General features: G+C 49.0%; 1 protein-coding gene across 1 annotated transcript; it reads left to right on the forward strand.

Moving 5' to 3' along the window:
- Positions 1-190: 190 nt before the first annotated feature.
- On the forward strand, positions 191-10,350 carry RBM18 (RNA binding motif protein 18). Its single transcript, XM_053996172.1, has 5 exons — positions 191-380; positions 5,820-5,946; positions 6,458-6,544; positions 8,303-8,388; positions 9,735-10,350. Exons 1-5 carry the CDS (start codon positions 268-270, stop codon positions 9,892-9,894), a joined length of 573 nt encoding a protein of 190 aa, XP_053852147.1. The 5' UTR covers positions 191-267; the 3' UTR covers positions 9,895-10,350.
- Positions 10,351-12,436: the final 2,086 nt, after the last annotated feature.

Below are 12,436 nucleotides of genomic sequence, written 5' to 3' on the forward strand. Positions count from 1 at the left end.
GCCCCGCCGATCGGGAATCGCGGGCCGGGATCGGAGCCCGGGGGCGGCGAAGGGGGAAGGGGAGGGGAAGGAAGGCGGGGGAGGGGAAGGAAGGCGGGCGCGGGCGGGCGCCACCGCCTCGCTCACCGTAGCGCAGCCCCGCGCGTCCCGGGGAACGTCATCGGCCGGGCCGCGGCGCGACGTCACTAGAGCGGCGCCGGGGGCGGGGCGAGGCCTGCGCGGGGACGGAGCGGCCGCGGCCCCCGGGGCCGCCACCGCCGCACGGCCATGGAGCCGGGCCGCCAGGCGCTGCCGCTGGAGAACGCCTCCATCCTGTCCGAGGGCGCGCTGCAGGACGGGCACCGCCTCTGGATCGGCAACCTGGACCCCAAGATCACCGAGTGAGTGACCGCGGCGCCGCCGGCACCCGCGGAACCCCCCCCCCCCCCCCCCCCGGGGCACCGCCCCGCAGCGGCACCGCCCCGGACGGGGCCGTGTTCCCGCAGCAGCTCCGAGCCCTCCCGGGCGGTGCCGCATCGCCCCTCCCCGGCCCCGGTAGCCCCCAGGGCCAGCGTTAGCCCGAGCGCTGCCCGGCCTCCGGTGCCAGCGGCTCTCCGGGGTGTTGGCGGTGCCCCCGCGCCCGGCAGGCGGCACAGGCTGCTGCAGCGCTCCCGGTTCCTCGCTCTGCCCCGCGGCCGAGCGGATTGCCTGCTGCTGCTGCGGGCAGGAATCGCTGTGGTGTGTCCGTGTCTGTGAGCGGGGTGTCCTCCCTGGACCGAGGGGCTCGGAGGCAGGTCCTGAACTCCCCCCCTGAAGCACCCCTGGGGCTGGGAGCCCCCCGGGGGCTGAAAACATCCCTGTTCTCCAAGCTAGGGAAATGTCGAATATCTGGAGACTTTCGGGGTGACAGTGCTGCAAACAATGGTAAAGCAAGGCACAGCCCTGGAAATTGTACCCAGAGCGGTTGGGGCCGGTGGAGAAATGAAGGTGGGCAGGGCAGACCTGACAGGGGCGTCTGTGTCAAACCACAGCTCTGTTTTGTATTTTGCTGGGTGTGAGTTCACGCTGCAGCAGTGGATGGTGAGGAGGTGGGAGTGGCTGCTGAGGGGGGGTAAATGCATGAATCAAACGTGTGTGTGAGCATTTCATGTTTTCTCCAGGCTATGGATAATTATCTCCTGCGCAAGCATAACATTGGAACAGCTAAATTGTCAAGGGAATGTGATGTGCTGTCCAATATTTGGATAGGGTGCTGTGAAATCACTAGGTTGTATAAAAAGGAAAGCAAACCAAAACAATTTGGGCTTTACACACTCACAACAAACAAGCATTTTTGATTAACTATTGTGTATGCCCGTCGTGGAATACTTTTTCTTCCTGGTTCTTTTTGTGTGTGTGCAGGTGCTGGGGTTTATTCTGAGCGTGGTTCATCTGAGCAGAGCGGCTCCCTAATAGCCTCTAAATGGAATCATTAATGCATTGTGATTTCAGCCATTCAGCTTTGGGAGGTTTCTGCATTAATTACCACTTCTGTCCCACAGCTCTGCCGCTGTGGTTTGTCCACATTCACTGACCACGTGAAATTAGATACAGGAATTCTCGAGTGTTGTTTGCTGGGTCCTCAGGGATTCAGGGGCTGGGTTAGGGTGAGGGCAGGAGAGGAGGGTGTGGGTGCATTGGATCCTTCACTGCTCAGGGTGATCCTCAGTGCTGTAGATCCTTTCAGTGTAGGTAGTTCCTTTTAGTCTTGGCCAGAGAAGTAATAGGTTTATGTGGCAAAATTTGCTGTTTTCATCACTTGGATGAAGTGATTTTGGTGGTTTCTCCAGGGTTCTCAAACCTAGAGTGCTTCCATGCTGCTAAATGTTTAAAGTTTGCCCAGTGATGAGTGACAGTGCTTGGTGCTAATTTCAGGCTTTATAATTCTGTGTCTTGCTTTTTGTTTTGCTTTAAAATGTCTCTTCTCTCCTGCAAATGATGTTGTATCTCCATTTCCTTGTGAATAAAAGAAGAGGAAGCTCCTTTTCACACATTGTCAGTGTAAAGAAAATATGTGGTCAGTAAATTTCTATAAATCATCTTGACCCTTATTCTCTCATGCTAAGGGCTTACATCTCTAGATCTAGTTGTTCCTCTGAATTATTCCTGTTGAGGTTGCTACTCACATGCTAAATCAAACTCCTGAAAATGAAATGTTTCTGCATTTGCTGCTTTTATCTGTTTTTTAAAGAGCTGCCTTTGTTATTTCTATGTTGGATTTGTTTAAGACAGAGTAAGGTGGATTGAGTCGTTGGCAGAGTTAATAAGTGGTTGTGACACTCTCGAGCAGAAATGAGATCAGAAAGTCTTGAATCAATCCAAGACTTCCATTTCAAGAGCAAACCAGAGCTGCAGTCAAGTGCTGGGGAGTTAATAGGCAATGTACACATTGGAGCACAAGCTGCAGGAGCAGCATTTATAAATTACAAATTACAGCCTGGAAGCTGGTGCTTTTGGGAGGTTATTGCACACACCGAGTGACTGTGACTCAGCTGGGGTGCTGACATGCCCTGGGCACTGGGTTGTGGTGGCTCTTCAGCTGGGCATTCCTCTGCTGCTGGTGGTTGTGGGTGGCTTCTTTCATCCAGCACCCTTAAAACATCGTCTGCCTGTGGGAGCAGGTGGTGTTGGGAGTCTCCTGAGTGTGTTCTCGGCAGCTGGAAGGAGGACACCTGGCACCAGGGGACCTCACAGCTGCTTGTGACACAGGATGGTGTCTCCAGGTGCTCTGGAAGCCGTGAGATCCCTGCACAAGGATGGCAGCAGGTGGTTCCTCGTGGTTTGGTGTCACCACCATCATTTGTGCCCCAGCTGCACGGCAGGGCAGGGCATGTGCTGTGGCTCAGCTGTGTGATCTCCTCACCCCTCAGTGCTCCCACCCCATGGGGCAAAGCCACCTAGTTCAGTTCTGTCTCCGTGTGCCAGGTGGGCTAGAATTGCCTCCTCTGCCCGTTCCTGTTCCTAAAGCTGCCTGAGACTTCCCAGCGCTTTGGCCAGGCAGAGATTTCATTTTCAGCTCCCTGCTTCACATGATCTGGTTTCCCGTAGCCTTTCAATGCTCATTCATTTTCCACGGGTATGAAGTAGCGTTGAACTTCCTCAGCCGCCGTGCTGCTTGTCGAGGATCCCATCTCGATGAGTCTCACCTAGAAAACAATGTGTGCACAAGTTGTTGTCACAGCCCCCCGCTGGCAGATCCCAGTGGGGCAGAATTCCTCGCAATAATAGGTTTTGCATGTGGCCCGGTCCCCGCGCGGGGTCCTTGGGACAGCATTGTTCAGAGGAAGCCTTGCCTGCGTCTGAATAGCGCTCGGGGTGCCAGGAGGAAGAGAGGAGGAAAAGGAAACGGGGGAGCTGCAGGTTTGTCTCGCATCCACATCAGATGACAGGAAGTGGAGATGGAGGTTGGCCCTGGGGCCGCAGCGGTGCCAACGACTTCCAAGCTCTGGATGACCCACGTTGTTGCCATAGTAAAGCTTTTTACATCTTCTCACCTTTTTTTTTTTTTTTTAAATAAGGCTTCAAGTTTTCCATGACGGTACCTCTTGGCCTGAAGAACTACTTGTCAAGTTACTGTTAATGCCCTCAGTATTTTAACAATAACAAACCGTAATCACAGCCTAAAACATTAATTATACAGGATTTCTGAGCTGCTCCACGGAGAGGAGGTGACCTGCAGTTGTAAAATTGCAGGCACGGTTGGAAAAAGGGTTCTAAACAAAATAGATGACATAAGTTACTTCTAGACTGTTGATGAAAATTGTTTTAAAGGAGGAACTATCACCTCACTGCTAGGAAGGTATTATTTGAATGCAGATGCTCTCAGGAAAAAAAAAAAAAAAAGAAAAACACCCACAAAGAGTTCCTTTTGGCAAGGCAGCTGCCAAAAAAGAGGTTTTTTTAGTGCAGAATTCAGGGAGATTCCTCCTTGCCCTTCCCCTGCCTCTGTAATGGCCAGAAGGGGAACAGCATCCTGGTGGTAAGGACTTTATTTCCATACTGCTGAAATTCCGAGGGCTTTTTGGAGCAGTGTGTTTACAGAAACAAACCTGAGGTGCGTTTACATATTTTGGAGGCTCTGGAAGTCCAACATGTGGAGTTTTTTATACATCACATCTCCAAAGTCAGTGTTTTCACTTGTACATCTGTGTCTGCTTTTTGGAAGTGTGAGGTGGTGAAATTTGGCTACTGTGTAATCAGCTCCTTTTCTTCGCCCTGCTCTTCCCAGTTCCCCTTGCTTTCAGAGCAGTTTGAGAGCTCATAGGTATTCCAAAGGATGTAGGAAGCCTTCCATAATCAATGACAATGTGTGTGTTCCCCTGGGGGGTCACTTGGCCCTTCTGCACTGCTCGTCTGTACACACGCTGCACCTTCACCTCTTTAAAAGTGCACATCCTGAATGTCCACTGTGACCCATCCTGTGGGATGACTCACATTCCTGGAACTTTCTTGCCTGGCTTCTGAAGCTTAACAAAGGGCTAAGGCTCTTTTCAGACATCCTATCAGGCTTTATTAGGAAAAATGTTGTCTGCCCTTCCCATCTGGACAGTGCCTGTAGTTGCCTTGTGCACTTGGCTGTCTTGGGCCACTACTGGCCGTTCATGTCTGGACATGGGAGGTTTCCTCTGGTGCCTGGTGTTATCCTGGTAGGTTCTCTGAGCACTGAGTGTTACCTTAAACACTGAAAATTGGGGTTGGACTGTGTGGTTTGCTAACAAACACTATACAGCTGCTCGGGAGATGAGTCCTGACTAAGACACCCTTATTAAACACTTAAATAATTCTTCAATGTCAGGGATGGGGTCAGGCAGTGAAGGTCAGAGCAATAAGTGTCACTTTTCTCCTAGGTCAGCCAGTGTTGTTAAACACTTCAATCCCAGGGAACCAAAAAAAGCTGCAAAGAACTTTCAGGATTAGGTGTGGCCTGTACAGCATGTGTGCTCCTTGTTTTAAGTTGCTCAATGCACCAGATACTAAGCAGACAGATTTACTCTGGCTTTCCCCGGTTTTATTGGAAACAGCACACTCCCCACTGGATGGCAGGAAGATAATTGGCTACAAAAGTGTCTGACTTTCATGAACATGTCACTGAAAAGCTGTCTGAGCCAGAAGCACTGGCAGATTTAGGCTGGATGATACTGAGGGCTGGCTGGTGCCTTTTTTTGTTGAGCCCTCCTGGCAATTCCTGGTTGCAGGTTGTTCTGTTTATTCTTCTGTCTTTCTGCATCCTCATCTTTTCCAGGCACATGTCTGTGTGCCCTGGGGTGTCCTTGCCAGAGCACTCACATAGGGCAGGGGTGGGTTTGTTCTGGGAGAAGGAGGGCAGCAGGAGGAGCAGGGTCCTGAGGGATGCAGGTGCTGTGGGCTCAGAGTGCTTGTGCTGGGACAGGAGTACAGGGGATGGAGCTTCAGGTGGTCACATCAGGGCCAGAGAGGGGGAGACAGGAGGGTTATACTTAAAAGTAGGAGTTACTTAGTGAGGCAGGAGGCAAAGCCCTCCCAAACCCCTTGGGAGCCATTGCATAATTGTCCAAAAGGCAGCTGTTAAGAGATCTCTCTGCCCTTCAGCTGGCACTGCTGGGAGGGAACTTTGTGCCTTGGGCTTTTGGAAAGTCACTGATAATGCTGCTCAGAGCTGTGGGTGCTGAAGGGGTGCTGCACAGGGCACCCACCTCTGCAGGGATTTGGGAATGTGTGTGTGACACAGCTGAGTGTGAGCTCTGTGTGTGTCATGGGTTCCTCTCTATCTCCTCACTGTCAGTGGGATGAAACATGTCATAAATGTTTTTTCTTCCCTTCAGATACCACCTCCTCAAACTCCTTCAGAAGTTTGGCAAAGTAAAGCAATTTGACTTCCTCTTCCACAAGTCTGGTGCTCTGGAAGGGCAGCCCAGGGGTTACTGTTTTGTCAACTTTGAAACCAAACAGGTAAGTTGCTTTTTATCTAAAGTTCTGATATAAATGACTGACTTCTCTCCCATTTTTTTAATGCTAATCCAAAACTACAACAGGAAAGGTTAAATTCAGTACTTTGTCTACACAAACCCACAGATCCTAGCAGCTTTTCTCTGTCACAGCCACTTTGTGACTGCTCCTGGAAGCAGCAATAGTGATTTTCTTTGTCCTCTGCTGCCTTCTCCTGAATCCTGCCTTTTAATGCTAAAAAGGGCCAGTTCTTTGGTCCATTTTGCAGCTGATAAAGATGTCAGAAGAGCCCTAACACTGTGCATCTACAAAATTATTCACAGCAAGGTGGAGCAGCCAGGCAGATAAAGTCTGGTTGCTGGGAGCCTTTCCAAGGTGTCCCTGGATTGGGATACAGTGCGATAAACTTTCTGTGCTGTCAGTAGGCTAAATAACAAAGGAAAAAGGGCTCTTTCCATGTGAGTGGGTTTTGACTAGAGGCTTGGTTTGTTTATGGAGCTGTCTTCCTGTGCAGGAAGCAGAGAAGGCGATCCAGTGTCTCAATGGGAAGCTGGCCCTTTCCAAGAAGCTGGTGGTGCGGTGGGCACACGCACAAGTCAAGGTAAGCTGGCTGCTGCAAGGAAGAATTGCTTTTAGTTTGCAAAACTCAAAAGCTTTAATAATAAAGCCTTCTTATCAAGGCAGTCTTGGCCTGGCAAAATAATTTCAGTCTGTTCTAGGAAATAACTTGGAGAGTTGATGTTTACAATCTGCAGCTTTTGCTGTCTACCCAAGCTGTGCTGGATTAGCTGTGAGTGAGGACAGGCCCTTTAACCTGGGGTTCTTTGGGAGGGGGTTTCTGCTCAGAGCAGTGTGAACAGATTACTTCTATAAATGCCCATGTTTTAACTTTTCCCAAACTTAGTGAGTAATTGGCTGGAAGTTTGAATCCTTCCCTTTGTGGTTTTTTTGCATAGGAGAGGTATGGAAATTCCCAATTACCGGTTACTGTGTTACTTGGTTCCACTTCTGAAAGCACTTATGTGGCAGCAGCTCTAATTAGTTTTGACTTTAAAGTAACAGACTCTGCATCTAAGCTAAATATCCTTTTATTCCTTGCTCCATCACATAAACAATCAAGTTTTTAAGATTGACTTAGGCAGTTCCTTCTGGAACATCCTTATTTTCATTTTTTTAAATTCTTGTCTTGTTTCTCCTACAGTTATTTACTATCTTGTATTTGATAAAGCAATGTATTTTCAATAACTTTTTTTTTGCAGATAAACAGATTTTGGGGGAGGCAGAGAGGAGATGCCTGTTGCTATTTTCCTTTGGGTAGTTTTCTTTTAAGTTGATTATCCTTCCAGCAGCTTTCTGCTTTGTCTTATCAAGTATATTAGTGCATCTGTTTTGGATGCTTAAAAACCCAGACCAGGTATCTTTGTTGAAGACCACATTGTTTTAGTTACTGACTTCAAGGGCTCTTGCCAGCACACCCAAGCTTGTGCAAATCCAGTCTCCATTTTCTGTGTCTCTGGAGCTACTGGAGAGCCACGTGCTTCCGGATGCCTGAGGAATGATCAGGCCACGAAAGGAGTCTGAGCTGGAGGAGAGAGTGTCTGCCCAGCTGCTCTGGGGTCTGGGGAGGAACATGCATAAATAATCACCTCGCTTCACGTGGCATTTTCCAATCCCTGAATGGAAAGACTTAACAGCACAAAACTTTGGCTTATTGTAACAGGAGTTTGTTTTAGACAAGACCAGCACGGTGCTGAGCAGCTCTGAGATGAGTGGCCAAGGCTCACCAGACGCTGTCGGTTTGAGCAGCTCTGCTGAAAAACAAACCTGACTCTGTGCCAAGCGAAATAAGGAAGCAGAACACTGCAAATAGTTCAGGAGGCCCATTGCCCACAGAGATGACAGACTCACAAGCTGCCTTCTACAGAAAGGAGGGGGTTCCTAACTGATTTTTTTTTCCTTCCCATCTTTTCTGCCAGGACTGCCCAATTCTGTGCAGCCGTGTGCTTGGGTTACCTTCTGGCTCTGCACATAAAGAGCACAGCAAACAGTGCAGTAGTTACCTTCAAGTTTACCATCTGTGCTTCCTGCCTTATGTAGAGGGGAACAAGAAGTGACAGGATAAGGTTTAAGGATCCACAGTACAATGCACATAACTGTTCAGTATGCAGCCTGCATTCCACGTTGGTACTAACCAAATATTGTGGTTGGGGTTTGTTTCAGTGTTTGGCCACCAAAATCTTTCCTAGCAAAAGCTCCACAAAACCTGAGGCGATGTTAATCCAGCTTTAAAGTCCATCTGTGGGAAATGTTTCTTTGTTCCTAATTGCAGCTGACTCAGTCCTTGGTCTCTTGCTTGCAGAGATATGATCACAATAAAAATGAGAAGATCCTTCCAATCAGTCTGGAGCCATCTTCCAGCACGGAGCCGCCCCAGTCCAACCTAAGGTAGGAGATGGTTGGGTGAGAGGTGACCCTGCTGTGGGACTGGCAGGGGATCAACTTCTTCCATTTCAGTAAGATTTAGAGTTGTTGGCATTGTTGGTGTTAAAAATCTAGCACAGCAAAAAAGCTAGATTTTGAAAGGGTAATGTTTGTGAAGTCGCTCACTTGATGTGGGACACTTCAGACTGGAAGTTTATTTTCTAACGTGCAAAGCCAGTGGGTTCTAGGAAGGGTAGGAGGTGAGGTGGGGGGTTGGGAATGTATAGCACTCCAGCTCCTTTGGCCAGAATCTCTGCACTTCATGTGAATTGGGTTTTTACTGGACTAATTTGATTCAGCAAAATGCTTACGAGCAAGAAGTTCCAAAATAGTGGCAGAAGATTAAAACAAAGTCACAGGTAGTACTTCACGTAAAACTAATTTTAATTTTTTTTTTGCCAGTGTTTTTTTGCCCGTAGGTCTTGTCTGTGGGATGTGGTTAAATTCTCCAACCACTGCATTTACCTAAAGCATGTAGCTGCTTTGCTAATTCACAGTTTGTTTGTGTGGTTTTCCTCTGTCTTCTGTCAGTGGAACCCTGTAAGGAACCAGGACCAGATTAATGCACTTGCCCAGAGATAAAATGAGCTTGCAATTCAGAAGTAACAGGCTAGGAGGGAAAGAGCAGAGGGGTTTGAGTCATGCAGATTGTTAACTGCATCAGTGGCACAAAGGGGTTGTTCTAGTGAGGATGGATGGTGCAAGAATCCACAGTGGGGACAGGAACATTCCTCCCCGTCCATACCCAGTGGAGGATAGTGAATAACAAAAGTCCTAGGAATTTGGGGTGTAACCTAGGATAGCTTCTCCCTTTGGGATAAACCCTGCTAATGCTGAAATAATGTTTCTTCCTGACCTAATTAGAGTCAGGGGTTTTCCCATCCCGAGCAGGCTGTAGCTGGGAGGAAGTCTGGCTTTCATTTCTCTGCTGTTCCCAGCAGCCTGCTCCGAGCTCTGCTCTGCTGCACATGCTCAGACCTCCTGAAATGACATCATTTCACATGAAGTAGGAAGCCTTGCCGTGTTCTTGTCTCACTCAGCGTCCTCAAGAAAGCACTGAATATGTGCAGGGGACATTATTTTGGGGTGCTGAGGTGTCTCCTGGAGAAGCAAACCAGTGCAGAGGTTGCAATGCAGCAGTGTGGGCTCTGGGCAGTGCATTCCTGCCTCGCTCTGGCTGCAGCAGTGGGGGCTGCCTGGCCCCTCCTTGTGCAGGGAGGATTCTCATGTCAGCAGAATCTCTGGATTTCTGTAGTTGGGTTTCATGCTAAGATCAAGCTCAATTTCCCTTCTGCTTTTTCTCCTTCCAGTGTCAGTGCAAAAATCAAGGCCATTGAAGCCAAGCTGAAAATGATGGCAGAAAATCCAGACGCAGAATATCCTGCAGCACCTGTTTATTCTTACTTCAAACCACCAGATAAGAAAAGGACTACTCCTTACTCCAGAGCTGCCTGGAAATCCAGAAGATGATGCTTATGAATGGATGATGGTAGCAAGAAACACTGCTTTGTATACCTGGAGTCCTCCAATGCTTTTGTACTTTTGTAGAGTGGGAAGGACAATGCCACCTGAGCAGGGCACGGCCAGCACAGCCCTCTGTCACACCTGAGGGTCTGCATGTTCCTGCCTGTGCAGCTCACAGCTGAAGGCTGTTCAGAGAAATAGGTTCCCTTCAAAGCCTCTGATGAACACAAAGGCAACCTCTCGTTAGTGTGCATTCATTAGCCAGATTAGAAACAGTAACCAGCGTTCGGAGTAAAGCACATCCAAAAATACTCCATTTAACTGATTACTTTTTAAAGTATTTTTGAACAAAATGTATTCCAATTCATGTTTTAATTGAAGGGGAAGCACTTGGTTTTGATTAACATGCTGTAGTTATAATGGAAAAACTTTTTCATCTCAATAAAACTCATTTTAAATAGATCTTGCAACACCTTTAGTAACTGTGCATGCAATATTTTATATGCACCAAGGCAAATTTATTTTTGCATTTTGATTTGCACACTCCACAGTGTTACTTTATGACATGGTAATGACACAGCACAGGTATTTTCAGTGTCATTTAGGCTGTAGGTGTGTGCCTGCATGTAGGAATCAGTGTATTTACACCCCACTGAGGTCTGTGCTGTGCCCTGAGCTTTGGCTTTTGTGTTCAGTGATCCCTGGTGGTGGCAGCTCCTCATGAGCCAGGTGTGGCAGTGTGGGAGTAACTGCAGCCTCTGAGACATCTGCAAGCCATGAACTCGGTGTTTGCCCCCTGTCCTGCCCACCTTTGGTTTCCACGGGCTGGTAAAGGTGGTCAGCTGCCTCTGGTGTGAGGTGGCACCAGTGTTTGTGGTGAACTGGGACTGCTCCAGGGGCCAAATCCACAGATCTGATGGGAGGCATTGCTCTGAACCATCAGCACATTTTCCCCCTAAATGTCTGCAAAATAGAAATCTAAGGAAAAAACATTTTCTGGCAGCATTTTTCTCCTTTGTGCACACAGTGCTGTGACTGCATGTGCCAGGAGGATGTCAGAGATCTCATGTCCTGGTGACACTGCTCTGATCTTCCCTCCCCAGTCCTGTCAGACCTCATCAGTCACTCTTGAGCTGCTCCCCCCAAGCTGGTTAATGGTGGTCTCAAGCAGGAGGAGGAAAACAATTTGGGAAGAGCCCCAGTTTGTGCAGGAAGGAGTTGCTCAGTGGCACAGCCCGGGGAGGTTTGTATTCCTGCAGCAGCAGCACACCTTCCTCCAGGCAGGGCTGGCTTCCTGCTGCCAAACCGAGCACCTGGAACGGAGCCGTGCCTGTCTGTGGCAGAGGATTGTTGAAAGCCTCAATTGTTCTAAAGTAGGTCTTGTGCTGTTAATGTTTGTTTCCTGGTTTTTGGGTACCTGAGTAGAGGGAAAAGTAGTTTTCTTGGGAGTTTGTACCCCTCTAAATGTCAGTGACACCCGTTTGCATTCCTCTGTGAACAGCCTGTGTTTGTTCCGGCGTGCTCTAACATTTGTAGTTTCCGGGTCTGTATCTGCGTTGTTTAGAACAGCTCTGAATTCTGTTCCCATTAGGAAGATACCTGAAGATACCTGGCTTCAAATGGGTGTGTGGCTGTGCTCCCATCAGAAACATCCTTTGGTATTTATTTGTATTTAAATACAATTTGTTGAAATTCTTACAGCTCTAAATAAACATTTAAAATGCATGTTTTCCTCCAGGAAAGCCGAGGGTGGCAAGCAGGAAGTGAGTGAGGGTGGTAAATGCTTGGCATCAGCCGAAGTCCACTGACAGAACCCGGGTACAATAGCATCAGTCTTGTTTTTTTTAATTATTTCTCTGCACTGCCGTGGTGGCTAACAGAAGTGCCTTGTCTGTTGCTCGGCCGGGCTCAGACCTGGGGGAGCTTTATTGCAGGTCGGTGCTTGTGTTGGTCATTCCTGCTGCCGCCGGCCTGGCAGGCGCTGGTGCTGCCTGCGGCTTCCCGACAGCGCAGTGAGCCCAGAGTTCCTCACCCTGGAGCTGGGAGGAGGGAAATGCTCAGAAACGTTTTTTTTTTTTTTTTCATGAGCATCAACCCTGGGACTTTGCATAAGACCGTTGTAAAAGAGACGGGGAGCGCGGCATCGCTGCGGCCGGCGCCAGAGCCGTGAGTAGGGAGGGTGGCAGCTGGTGGTGGGAAACAGAGCTGGGCTTGGTGCCTGGCTCCTGTGGGGAGGAATTGGGCTGATTCTCACCTCCAGCCTCCACTCCTGTCCTCTGAGGGAGTTCCTTGCTTCCCCTGTATTTCCAGCAAATCCATGTGAGCAAGGTGGGGTTACTGAGGGCGATGTTCACCATGGCCACAGTGTGGGTTTTTCCTTGGTATTTGAACCATTCTGCCTGTGGTGACAGTCCCTCGCTTGGGACAGGCGTGGAATCTTCACTCTGGGAGCACAGAACATTCCCAACCCCAAACTCTGGGATTCTGGCCGAGCTGCTGCTTGACACGCTGCCACCTTGTTGCTGCCTTGTACAAACTCCAGCACTGG

Source organism: Vidua macroura, chromosome 21 (genome assembly GCF_024509145.1).
Source record: "Vidua macroura isolate BioBank_ID:100142 chromosome 21, ASM2450914v1, whole genome shotgun sequence".
Classification (NCBI taxonomy): Eukaryota; Metazoa; Chordata; class Aves; order Passeriformes; family Viduidae; genus Vidua; species Vidua macroura.

What these genes read in the sequence shown, in the direction of transcription:
- RBM18 (XM_053996172.1), top strand. Translation starts at nt 268, where the DNA reads ATGGAGCCGGGCCGCCAGGCGCTGCCGCTGGAGAACGCCTCCATCCTG. An exon ending in GGGCACACGCACAAGTCAAG is followed by an intron (nt 6,545 to 8,302) that starts GTAAGCTGGCTG and finishes TCTTGCTTGCAG; the next exon opens with AGATATGATCACAATAAAAA. An exon ending in CCGCCCCAGTCCAACCTAAG is followed by an intron (nt 8,389 to 9,734) that starts GTAGGAGATGGT and finishes TTCTCCTTCCAG; the next exon opens with TGTCAGTGCAAAAATCAAGG.